This window comes from Varanus komodoensis, unplaced genomic scaffold (genome assembly GCF_004798865.1).
Source record: "Varanus komodoensis strain SLA01 unplaced genomic scaffold, ASM479886v1 scaffold14_3, whole genome shotgun sequence".
NCBI lineage: Eukaryota > Metazoa > Chordata > Lepidosauria > Squamata > Varanidae > Varanus > Varanus komodoensis.
Window position 1 is genome coordinate 1,426,732 of NW_025335439.1, and position 12,969 is coordinate 1,439,700.

Sequence of the window (12,969 nt, forward strand, 5' to 3'; positions counted from 1 at the left end):
TTTGTCAGAGCTCTCTGCTATGACCTATCCATCTTGGGTGGCCCTGCACAGCATAGCTCATAACTTCATTGCACTGCACAAGCCCCTTTGCCACCTCAAGGCAGTGATCCATGAAGGGGGTGTGCAGGCACTAGTCTGATCATCCATCTTAAGACACATGTGGGTGTGAAGGTACTTAGAGGGAGAAACCACATGGTAGAAGAAGCTGCTTAACTATCCCATAACACACTGGTTCTTCAGCTAAACGTAACTACCATCAACGATGCATCTGAGAGCCGGTATGGTGGTGTGGTTAAAAGTGCAGGACTGGGACTCAGGTGATCTGGGTTCTAGTCCCTGCTCATCCATGAATCCAGCTGGGTGATTTTGGGCCAGTCACAGATTCTCAGCCCAATCTACCTCACAGAGTGGTTGTTCTGAGGATAAGATTGAGAACAGGAAGAAGATGAGACAAGGCACTTTGAATTCTTCAAAAAAGAAAACATGTGAAATATAAATCTAATAAATACATCTGTTCTTCCTGTACCCACGTTTTCTTTAGAAAGAAAAGATGGAGTTGGGAAAGAAGTGTTTCTGTTCAACATAAATTTTCTGACGTCAGCAACAAACCAAGCCAAAGCATGAAGAATCAGGGCATTGTTACAGACATACATACACTAAGCATAAAGCATCAGTTCCCTGTCACAGATGATAATCTCCTTTGCTATTAATGTTGCTTCCGTTCATATGGCGAATTGGCTACACTTTAAAACTAAAAATTAAATAGTATTCAATTTGGCATCTTGTGTTGGGTAAGAGAATTAACTGATTACATTCGCTTAAAATCTAGGTTACCCAAATGAAGTGGAAAATATGCAAAGGAAAATGTGGCGTATAAGAACACCATTATGTAATGATATTACTTGTAGTTAAATAATGAGGTTAGATCAGAGTTTTTCTTTTTTGCACAGGTATTCATTAATTGCCTGGAACAATTGAGTACAAAGCCTGACAGTGATGTAGATACTACACAGTAAGTAGAATAATTTGGTGGTAAAGTTTTGGCTTTTTCCAGAGTTTTGTAGATTACTTGTTGGATTAATGGTTGATGTTTATGGAAACACAAAGATACTGTTCCTACCTGAGCACACTGAAGAAATCATCTACAGCTGAGTTCTCCAATATGATACCCATGGGTACTCATGGACACCCAGATACCTTTTGTGGATTTTCTTAGGCTTCCTGCCTCCCCAATCTCTCTCTCTCTGTCTGTCTTACAGAATTCCTACCACTACCTTGTACTTAGGCTCTTTTGGTCAAGTTACTTTTCTTTTAATCTCACCAATTTATTATTATTATTATTATTATTATTATTATTATTATTATTATTATTATTATTACATTTCTATGCCGCCCCTTGCCGAAACCTCGGGGCGGCTTACAACACAATAAAATACATTGAAATACAATAGAACATAATAAAATTACCATTAAATACAAAAATACAAAAATTTCTCAGACTTCTCGGAAGTATGTGTTTTCTGACCTGCCACACCCACCTTGGCAGCCATATTATGAATGGGTAAACCTTACTCATGATAGCCAGTTTGTGAGTGTGCCCACAACACTTCCAAAATTAAATATGTGCCATCCCAGCCAAAAATTTTGAAAATCCTTGCTCCTGCAGCCCAATGCCCTGTTCATTCTGTCATCCTTTGACTGCTTGTCTGAACAGCAGCACTGAAGAATGTTTGTTCAGCAATACTTTTAGCTTATTTTAACTTGTTCTTAAGTATTTGCTTCAGGTATTTGCTTACTAGCTAGATAAAACAAGTATGATGAACAAGCATTCCACCACCCCCCACCCCACTCTCTTCTTCATTAGTTTCCTCACCCTCTACATTTGCCTGAACAGGCTCATCTATAGTTCTGATTCTAATTTTGTAGCTAGTTCTATTTTTTCAAGATTTTGTTTTCAGTTTCCATACAAAAGAGCTTGAAATGAAAACTATCAGCCACTAACTGCAGGGGTCTTGTCAGTATCAAAATCTGTACACACTGTCAAAGGGCAGATCTGTACAATAGCTAACTAGTTTAATAACCCCTCTGTGAGGACCAGGACATAGGTAACTGACAGGGTGACCAGGCACTGATTTGATGCTGGGCTCTATAGCTTAGTAGGGCTAGAGGATGGCAGTATGGTCAATGGTCTGGGGTCAGAAATGAGGCCAGTGGGCAGTCTGATACAGTACAAGAGAGAGAGCACAGTCCAGAAAGAGTCCGGTGGTTGAACGCCAGGGAAGCAGTCACATCAAGGTGCAGAAGGAGGACTACAGGAGCAGGCTGGAGCATGGCAAGGACAAACCAGAGCAAGCAGGAACACAGAGAGGCAGGGCAGGAGGAGGCTGGAGCATGCAGGTTCAAACAGGAACAAGGCAGAAGCAATCTGGAACAAGCGGTGACAAACACGAGCGAGGGTGAAGGCGTGGTGATGCAAAGGGCCAGAGTACAAGAGAGTCACAGAGATAACTTGCATTGCTGTGGCAAAGAGAAGCAGTGCAGAGAGGTCTTTTATGTTGGTTTCCATGGCCACAGCTGCACCACATGATTGCTTCTTAGCTGTTTTCTGCAAGCACCTGCAAAGGTGTTCCTGATCCTACAGATGCTAGTCTAGTCCTGACACCCTCTCCTGGGAATTGTAGCTTTGTGATGAAAAGTGGGGATCCTCAGAGATCATTTTCAGCAACTGTGCCAAACTTGAGTTCCTAGGTTCTACTTCTTTGTGGTCTACTTCAGTCCACAGGAGTCTGCCATATGCATTCTTCAGAAATAGAGCAAAGCAAACATACCTAGCAGTCAGGGAGCAACTGTGTGGGACATTGAAAGCCATGCCCTTTGCATGTGTGCCTAAAGGGCTAACTTTTCCCTGACTGGAGATGGTTCTGAACCCTTGGCTTTGCTTGGACCCATAATTATAACCATGCAAAGAACCTCAAGCATGCAGTGTGTTTTTCTGCAGGGAAGCTGTATTTGTTAAACTGGCATATACCCAAATTAAATTAAATATTCTAAATGTTTAGAGCAAGCCATCAGTGCTTAATCAATAACTTCGTCTTAGTCTTTCAGTTGATGTTTCATCGTCAGACTTATTTGGAAGCATTTATAAAGATTCCAGTTTGTCTTTGGTGAGTATGGTTAACCTTTATTCAAATAATTATTAAAGGAAATGAACTGAGTACTCTGATGCATACCTGTTCGAAAGTTATTCTCATTATATTATGTAATAACATTATTCTTTAAAATGTTTAGGTAATGCATGTTCTGTTCATCCCCTCCATGACATGATCTTAATTAGTAAACAAAGTCTGCTAATTGTTTTAAACAATAGTAATTGCTCTGCTTTACCTGTGCATAATTCTTGTACCAATAATGCATTTTTATTCTGTTAAAATCTTCCTTGATTTAGGAACGGAGGCTTTTAATTGTGCTTAGTAACTGCTGCTATCTGGAACGTCACACCTTCCTAAACCTTGCTGAACACTTTGAAAAACATGGTTTCCAAGGAGTTGAAAAAATCACTCAAGTAAGCATTTGCTGTAAATTAGGTCTGATGTTTTCATTGTTGTTGTTGTTAGTCGTGAAGTCGTGTCCAACCCATCACGACCCCATGGACAACATTCCTCCAGGCCTTCCTGTCCTCCACCATCCGCCGGAGTTCACTTAAGCTCACACCAACTGCTTCAGTGACTCCATCTAGCCACCTCATCCTCTGCTGTCCCCTTCTTCTTTTGCCATCTGTTGTTCCCAGCATTAGACTCTTCTCCAGGGAGTCCTTCCTTCTCATTAGGTGGCCAAAGTATTTGAGTTTCATCTTCAGGATCTGGCCTTCTAAAGAGCAGTCAGGGTTGATCTCCTCTAGGGCTGACCGGTTTGATCACCTTGCGGTCCAAGGGACTCGCAGGAGTCTCCTCCAGCACCACAATTCAAAGGCCCTCAATCCTTTTGTACTCAGCCTTCCTTATGGTCCAGCTTTCTTCACAGCCATACATTGCAACTGGGAAAACCATAGCCTTGACTATATGCACTTTTGTTGGCAGGGTGATGTCTCTACTTTTTAGTATGTTGTCAAGATTTGCCATAGCTTTCCTCCCCAGGAGCAAGCATCTTTTAATTTCTTGGCTGCAGTCCCCGTCTGCGGTGATCTTGGAGCCCAGGAAAATAAAATTTGTCACTACCTCCATTTCTTCCCCATCTATTTGCCAGGAAATGAGAGAACCGGATGCCCTGATCTTAGTTTTCTTAATGTTGAGTTTCAAGCCAACTTTTGCACTCTCCTCCTTCACATGCATCAAGAGGCTCTTTAGTTCCTCTTCACTTTCTGCCATGAGAGTGGTATCATCTGCATATCTGAGGTTGTTGCTATTTCTCCCAGCAATCTTAATTCCTACTGGTGATTCATCTAGGCCCACCGTTCCCATGATGTGCTCTGTATATAAGTTAAATAGGCAGGGCAACGGTATGCAGCCTTGCCGAACTCCTTTCTCAATTTTGAACCAGTCAGTGGTTTCGTGTCCAGTTCTCACTGTTGCTTCTTGACCTGCATACAGGTTTCTCAAGAGACAAAAAGATGGTCAGGTACTCCCATCTCTTTATGAACTTGCTACAATTTGTTGTGATCCACATAATCAAAGGCTTTAGCATAGTCAGTGAAGCAGAAGTAGATGTTTTTCTGGAACTCCCTAGCTTTGTCCATGATCCAGTGTATGTTGGCAATTTGATCTCTAGTTCCTCTCCCTCTTTGAAATCCTGCCTGTACTTCTGGTAGTTCTCGGTCCACATACCGCTGGAGCCTAGCTTGTAGGATTTTGAGCATAACTTTGCTAGCATGCAAAACATGTGAAATGAGTGCAATGGTGGATGTTTTCATAAGTTTCCATTATTAAGATTAGGACAACTGAATAGAACTTCGAGCTGCAGTAAAAACATTTATCCTAATCATTCCGAGCATTGTCTGCACATTCCACCAATATACTTGTATATTTTCCAAGTTTTGTAGACTACTGAAAACTGATCATATTTTCCATGGTGATACTAACTAGTATAACAAAAGGGGAGGAATCCAGTTGGGTTTTATGCCCTGCCATTTTCCTTCTGCTTCAGCTTCCCTTCTGCAAGCAGTGGGTCCCACAAATCTTGTTATGCAGGTGGGACCTACTACTTATGCAAAGGAAATTTAGCACTTTCTAGAAGGCCAGATGTGAAAAGAATAACTCATTTCAGGAAGGAGATCAGTCAGCAGAGCTCAATTATATGAGTTTTGCTGACTTGACTCCTTCCAGAAGGGTAGACGCCAAAGGGCGGTCGCCGCAGTTTGGGGGCCGTGCGGGGGCTGAGCTGGCCAGGAATTTTGTTGTTGGCCGGCGGGTGGGATTGCTAAATTGGGTCGGGGGGTTGTGGGGGTGTTTTTAAGTCTTTTTAATGTGTTTTCAGTTTATTTTAATGGAGTCATCTTCAGCTTCGAATATGGGGTTGCCTGGGGAGTGTGTGGGCGCCACCATTGGGGTTGTCACGGGCAATGAATGTTATGGCATTGGGGGTCTAACGTGTCTGCGTAGAACAGGGGTGGGCAATTAATTTTCCTATAGGGCCACATGAGAAACTTTGACAATTGTTAAGGGCCGGACCAATTCACTTACAGCTCTGCTCAATATATATCTCTATAAAAACAGTAAATGAAACATTACAATGAGACAATGAAAATGTGGAGCACAGAACAACACTATTTAGTGAATATTCACAAAAACTTTAACATTAACATTACATGAAAAGCAATAAATTCAATTCAATTTAGCAGATCCTTCAAAATAAAAGCAGTGCAGTTGTATTGCTTGCATCTATATTACAACAATATATATTTGCATTGACTTTTAATTTGCCAGTGACCTCATGCAGGCCAGTCAGGGTCAGCCATTGGGCCGGATGTGGCCCACGGGCTGTACAGTGCCCAGGTCTGATGTAGAAGAAGGTGGGACAGATGGTTAACACCTGTTCCTCTTTCTGGTTATTCCCCCAGCCTGAGGGTTCCAGGTAGGCTTGTCAACCGCCCCCTAGGCCTGTCAGTGCTGTTGCTTAATGCCAGGTCGGTCCATAATAAAACATCCCTTATCCATGACCTGATTGTGGATGAGGAGGCCGACTTGGCTTGCATTACAGAGACCTGTGGGGGGGGGGGATGTCTTCCTCTCTCAACTGTGCCCGCCCGGGTATCTGATCCAGCACCGACCACGCCTGGAGGGGAGGGGAAAGGGGTTACTCTGGTTTACCAAGCCTCTATTTCCCTCATGGGGCTTCCTGTCCTCTCGAGGCCGGGTCTGGAGTACCTCAACTTGGTGTTGGGCGACCGAGACAGACTGGAGATTCTGCTGGTATACTGTGCACCCTTCTGCCCAACAGACTCCCTGCCTGAGCTGACAGAGATCGTCTCGGATTTGGTGTTGAAGACTCCCAGGATGTTGGTCCTGAGGGATTTCAATCTCCACGCCGAGACGGATGGTTCTGACCGGGGCGGCTCAGGACTTCATGGCCTCCATGATGGCCATGGGGCTGTCTCAACATGTCATTGGCCCGACCCATGAACATGGACACACTCTGGACCTGGTTTTCTCGACGGGGCAGGAAGAGGGGGATCTGAGGGTGAGGAACTTGTGTCTGACACCCTTATCATGGTCAGATCACTTCCTCATGAGGTTTGAGCTCGAGAGCAGCCTTTCCTTCTGTAAGGGTGTGGACCCAATTGTGTTGGTCCACCCCCAGAGCCGGATGGATCTGGATGGATTCCTGAAGGCCCTGGGGGATTTCCCGGTTGATAAGGCTGGTGCTTCTGTCGATGCCTTGGTTGAACTATGGAATGGGGAAATGACCAGGGCTATTGACACAGTCGCTCCTAAGTGTCCTCTCCCACCTGGCAGAGCCCGTTCATTCCCCTGGTATACACCTGAACTACGGGTGATGAAGCGGGTTGGGAGACGTCTAGAGCATAGGTGGAGGAAATCACGGGATGAATCTGACCGAACACACTTAAGGGCCTATGCTGTGGCGGTGAGGGCAGCGAAGAAGAAATTCTTCTCCGCTTCCATTGCCTCCTCACAATGCCGTCCGCCGGAGCTCTTTTGGATGGTACAGGGGCTGGTTCACCCGGGTCCCAAGAAAGATCTTGTGCCACCCTTGACAGCCCGCTGTGATGACTTCGCCAAGCATTTTAAGGAGAAAATCGCTCAGATTGGTCATGAGCTGGACTCTACTAGTGAATCAGAACCTTCTGGGGAGGTGCCAATGTTGCCATCTGGTCCAAAATTGATGGATGCGTTTCATGGCCTGATGATGTGGACCAGGTGCTTGGACAAGTATGTTCCAGCACCTGCTTACTGGACCCTTGCCCATCTTGACTACTTAAGAAAGCCAAGGATGGGATAGGGACCTGGATCCTGGAGGTTGCCAATGCCTCTCTAAGGGACGGCCGGGTACCTGCCCCTTTAAAGGAGGCGGTAGTCCAGCCAGTCCTAAAGAAGGCATCCCTGGATCCAGAGATGGTGACCAATTATAGACCAGTGGCCAACATCCCGTTCCTAGGCAAGGTGTTAGAGCGGGTGGTGGCAGGACAATTCCAAGCACTCTTGGATGAAACTGATTATCTGGACTCATTTCAGTCCAGCTTCAGACCTGGGTATGGTACTGAATCTGCCTTGGTCTCCCTGTATGATGACCTGTGCAGGGAGAGAGACAGGGGGAGTGTGTCCCTGTTGGTTCTCCTGGACCTCTCAGCTGCTTTTGATACCATTGACCATGGTATCCTTCTGGATAGGCTAGTAGGATTTGGGAGTAGGAGGCACTGCTTTGCAGTGGTTCCACTCCTATCTCAATGGCCGATTCCAAAAGGTGGTGCTGGGGGACTATGGCTCTGCGCCATGGCAGTTATGCCATGGAGTTCTGCAGGGGTTCATTTTGTCCCCCTTGCTATTCAGCATCTACATGAAACCGCTGGGAGAGGTCATTAGGAGGTGTGGGCTGTGGAATCATCAGTACACTGATGATACCCAGCTCTACCTCTCGTTTTCCACCAATCCAGGTGAGGCAGTGGCTGTGCTGAACCGGTGCCTGGCTGGGGTAATGGGCTGGATGAGGGCCAATAAACTGAAGCTCAATCCAGACAAGACAGAGGTCCTCTTGGTGGGTGGTTCGGGCTTCAGGGTGGGGGACCTGGACCTTGTCCTGAATGGGGTTGCACTCCCTCTTAGGGACAGGGTTCACAGCTTGGAAGTGCTCCTCGACCCAGAGCTGTCATTAGAAGCTCAGGTGACGGCAGTGGCAAGGAGCGCTTTCCTTCAGCTTCGGCTGATCCATCAGCTGTGTCCCTACCTCGAGAACGATTGCCTGGCAACAGTGACACATGCATTGGTAACTCCCTGATTAGACTTCTGTAAGGCACTCTACGTGGGGATGCCCTTGAAGACGGTCCGGATACTTCAATTGGTGCAAAACAGAGCTGCCAGGTTGCTGACGGGGACTGGGCGTTATTCTCATATAACCCCAGTCCTCTGTCAGCTTCACTGGCTTCCCATTGAAGTCCGGGCCCAATTTAAGCTGTTGGTTATCACCTATAAAGCCCTCAACGGCTTGGGACCTGGTTATATAAAGGAGTGCTTGCATCCATATATGCCCTCCCACTCTCTGAGATCTGTGGCAGAGGCCCTCCTCCGGGAACCCTCCGTGAAAGATATTAGGAGGGTGAGTACCCAGAGGAGGGCCTTCTCTGTGGTGGTGCCCCACCTATGGAATGTGCTCCCCAGAGAGGTCCGCCTGGCGCCGTCATTATTTATTTTTCGGCGCCAGGCCAAGACCTTTTTATTTAAAAGTTATTTTATTGTTAATTTGACTATTTATTGGGTTTTATATTGTGCCAAGATGTCTCCAAATTTTTTAAGGTTAATTGTGTGTATTGTGTCTGTTTTGTAAGCCAACCTGAGGCTCTTTGCGAAAGAGGCGGCATAGAAATGTTTTAAATAAATAAATACTAAATAAATAAAAAATGTAATATGACCCTAATACATCTAGCCCATGAATAGTCAATCCTGTTTACTTTCCCTTTTTTCCTGTATTTGTTGCCTTTGGTTGTAACAGTCACCTTTAGTCTGCTTGTGCTAGGAATATCTTAGAATTACTGTCTTTGATGTACATTGTGAGCTCCCCTGCGAGAAGAATTGTTGGCTGACCATAATTCCTAGATCGGGCACTGAGAATCTTGACAAATTTCTGCAAGTGAGATACAGGAACTGTGTCTTACCAGGCAGGCTCTTGGCCCAAATAAATGATTCAGGCAGGTTCAGGTGTAAAGCATTTTTAGTATGCAAAGATGCTAAAAATTTAGTGTTCCAAAAGGGAGCCTACTGGACTCCTTTCTCCCTCCTCCAGTAAAGCCATGTAAATTATTTTATAAGATTTCATATCCATTTAACTGCAGCTTACTTTGTTTTTCAAATCTAGAGAAACTATGGTTAATCTTAACTCTGGTTAGTGGAAACAAGCCAAATTCAAACTACGATTCATGCAACTGGCTCTTTTCACTAATCTTAGTTAAGTTAACAACAATTTATGGTTCAGCTGGCACATTAAACTAAAAAAATAAAATTGAAGCTGAAGTTTCATGCTCTCACCACCATGCCACAAAAAAGAGGAGGATGTAAATGAGAAAATAGACTCATTTTTCAATGCTAAAGCCATGATATATCATTATGTTTGAAAGCAGTCCAGTATGCCATCAGTCTTAACTTTTTAGATTCTTCCAGTTTCCTGTGAAGCTTCATGGTTTTGTGGTCTTTGGGGGAATTTTTTTTTCCTCCAAAATGTTTGTTGTTGTTACATGCCATCAAGTCATCTCCAACTTATGGTGGCCTTCCAGAATGTCCTGTCCTTGACGGTTCTGCTCAGCTTTTATAAATTTAAGTCTGTGGCTTTCCTTATGGGGTCAATTCATCTTATATTCAATTTTCCCTAGCATGATTATCTTCTCCAGGGAGTTTTAGCTTCTCATGATATGCCAGAAGTATGATAGCCTTGTATTTTCATGTTTGTTTCTAGGGAAAAGTTCTGGCCTTGATTTGAACTATAACTATAACTTCTTCATCTTTCTGTTAGTCCAGGGTGTTTGCAAAGCTCTGTTCAGCACCATGTTTCAAACACATCAGTTCTTTTCCTGTCAGCCTCAAAATGGGCACAATTTTAAATTCTGAGGACATTAAACATCTGACATGTTTGCTAGATTAGAAGAGTTGGTACACATTATGGTTATTAATAACCATCAAGTGTGTTTATTTTTGTTTTAGGTTAGCATGGACTCATTAAAAGAACTTGATCAACGATTGTTTGAAATGTACATTGAACTAAAGGCTGACCCTGTAGTAGGCTCATTGGAGCCTGGCATTTATGCAGGTTATTTTGACTGGAAAGACTGTCTTACTCCAACAGGTATGTATTTTAGACTCTTGAGTTCTTTCATGGATGCAAATAAGGCTTGAATTAAAGAATTTGCACCACTATACTCTTACTTCCTTTCTGTTTCCTCTCTCCCACACCATTTATCAATTTTTTGTTTACATATTCATCCTTCAGTGATTTTTACTGCATAATATCCAAATCTCTTTTCAGATAACTTAAATAATTACAGCCCTTTCTGTCAGTACTAATCTCCTTCAAGAGATGTTTTTGTTATGATTGCATTCATTCTCATAAATTTCTGAATAGTTATAGAAGACAACTTTGCTGCTTTACAAATCCTAAATTATGTTAAATCTGGTCACTTGTGTATTTTGTAAGGAAATACATAGGAATAGCACTGTTACAGTCGTTTAACCTGACTACCTCTCCCAGATCCTCCAAAGAGACTGGCATAAGTGTATTTATACATGAAATATGCAATGATTATTATTAAAAGATGGTTATTATTCATTGAAGCATATGATTAGTAAGAACGTTATCTGTGCTTATCAAAGATAGAGTTAGGTTTCATATATAATATGAGCATTCACAGGAAATTACAAGATTTTAAAGTTTGTTAATACATTGCTCTCTGTTGCATTGAGCAGGCGATTGGATCTCTTGGTTTTATTGGCCCTTTCAACTCTGCCTTTCCATGATTCTTTGATGCCACATTTGCCCAGTCTAGGAATGTAAGAAGCATGCCTGAACTTCCCATGGCTGCCACTTTGTGGCAGCAGGGAGCAGGAGAATGCAGGGCAGAAATATTATGGTACACTAGCATCCTATATCATTGGCATAATCCTTGCATAAAGTTTCTGCTTGTGGTAGTCACTGTATGTAGTGCAGTTGAGACAGGGTTACAGTGCCTGTTGAATGTTACTGCACGGTAGTTCTGGTCCCCACCATCACCAACCCCAGAAAGGTGGCTCATGCCATTCTTACTTTGTGTGATTTTTTTGGACTTTAATCCTGTGAACACTCAAGTCCCACTGAATAAAGTGAGGGTGGCTTCCAAATAAACATGCCTAGGATTGGGCTGCTCGTTTGACTTTGTTTTCTGGAGAATCTAATAAATGTTTGTGTCCCTGGTCAAAGTGTGTTGACTTTCGCAAACACATGTTAACTAGGCAACACGATTACCTACTACCTTTTTTGTGTCCTATTCCCTTGCACACCGCCCCCAAACTTGCACATAAAAGATCAGGGGACAACCAGTGGAGTGGCATCTGACATGGTGCAGGGTACTATTATTAAGAAGTTAAAAAGTAGCAAAGCCTGTTTATATGCACAGAAGTACTTCATGCATGCATGCATACTTATGTATCAGACATGATCAGTGTAACATAGAATGACCTGTACAGTGCTGAAGTCAGGTCTGTAAGGATAGGCACCATTTGCTTACACTTGATGGCTTGTAGTTCAGTGTGTGAAATCACCCATGATATGAGGTTTCTGTCTGTGGCAGGGAACCGCAGTGCTGCAGCCCTCAAGTGAGAAACAGCCGTGTGTGTGAACTAGCTCTAAGAGATTTGAGTTATCAGCTCATCATTTAGGATCATTCATGTACAGTTGACACCATGGTACATCTGTATTACCTTTTCACAGTATAACTGCACTCTTTGGTCTTGGCTAGACTAGTATGCAGTTAATCTACAAGAAACTGTTGGGTAGATGACATGCTTTTAGGCAGAAGTTCAGACTAAATAGGGATCACAAACTTTTGTGATCCCAGAGAGCCAGTCAGTGGGCTGAGAGATGTACCTGGGCCAGAAAACTGCCTAGGCACACTGGGGTCTCTGAGAAGAACAGAATAGTGTCCTGAAAGGTTCCACTACCATTTTATGCCCTTCGAAACAGGGATGTCTTATTGCAATACTGATCTCCTGCTTTTCCAAAGGAGTGGCATCATCCCACTACTTGTATATTGGGCTTAAAGAAGTGCAAAACTCCCTGAGGTTCCTTGCATTACATTTACATTGGAAAAAGACAGCCCTATGGTGCAGATACCAAAACTTTGAGAAATACTAGTGGCACATCGTTTGTCTCAAGGTTTATCTCATATTCCATTTGTCTTGCACAGAAAGGGCGATGGCTTCAGTGGTCAAGGGAAGGAAGCATTCAAGTATGTATCATGTCTACCGTGCTGGGGACTAGATGCTAATGCCACCATCACTAGCATCATGATTCCATGTTAGAGGTTGCATGTTCTGTGCATAGCATAAAATGACATGGCCCTCTATTCAAATAGAATATTCATGTTCAAACAGAAATATTTCTTATCTAGATGACCTCTTAAAGAAACTAGGTTCAATTTGTTTGTTTATTGAAATAATACATTGATAGGGTCTCTGAACTACATTTTGATACCATCTTTCGATATGCCAGGCCATTGTATTAAATAGCTCTTTAGCCTTCAAAGATCTACCTGATCTCTAAAATAAACTTAGAATCCAATAA

At 43.4% G+C, this 12,969-nt stretch overlaps 1 protein-coding gene across 9 annotated transcripts in view; it reads left to right on the forward strand.

The window, feature by feature from the left end:
* EXOC2 (exocyst complex component 2) overlaps nt 1-12,969 on the forward strand; it is a 98,208-nt gene that overhangs the window by 56,844 nt on the left and 28,395 nt on the right. For 8 of the 9 annotated variants that reach the window (XR_006414150.1, XM_044424508.1, XM_044424509.1 and 5 more), the window contains 4 exons: nt 951-1,012; nt 3,098-3,164; nt 3,446-3,562; nt 10,359-10,500. Coding sequence is in view for 8 of the 9 variants with exons in the window: in XM_044424508.1 (XP_044280443.1) it covers nt 951-1,012; nt 3,098-3,164; nt 3,446-3,562; nt 10,359-10,500 (388 nt within the window). In the remaining variant the exon portion in view is untranslated. The remainder of the gene's footprint in view (nt 1-950; nt 1,013-3,097; nt 3,165-3,445; nt 3,563-10,358; nt 10,501-12,969) is intronic. The other variant, XM_044424514.1, reaches the window with a different exon arrangement.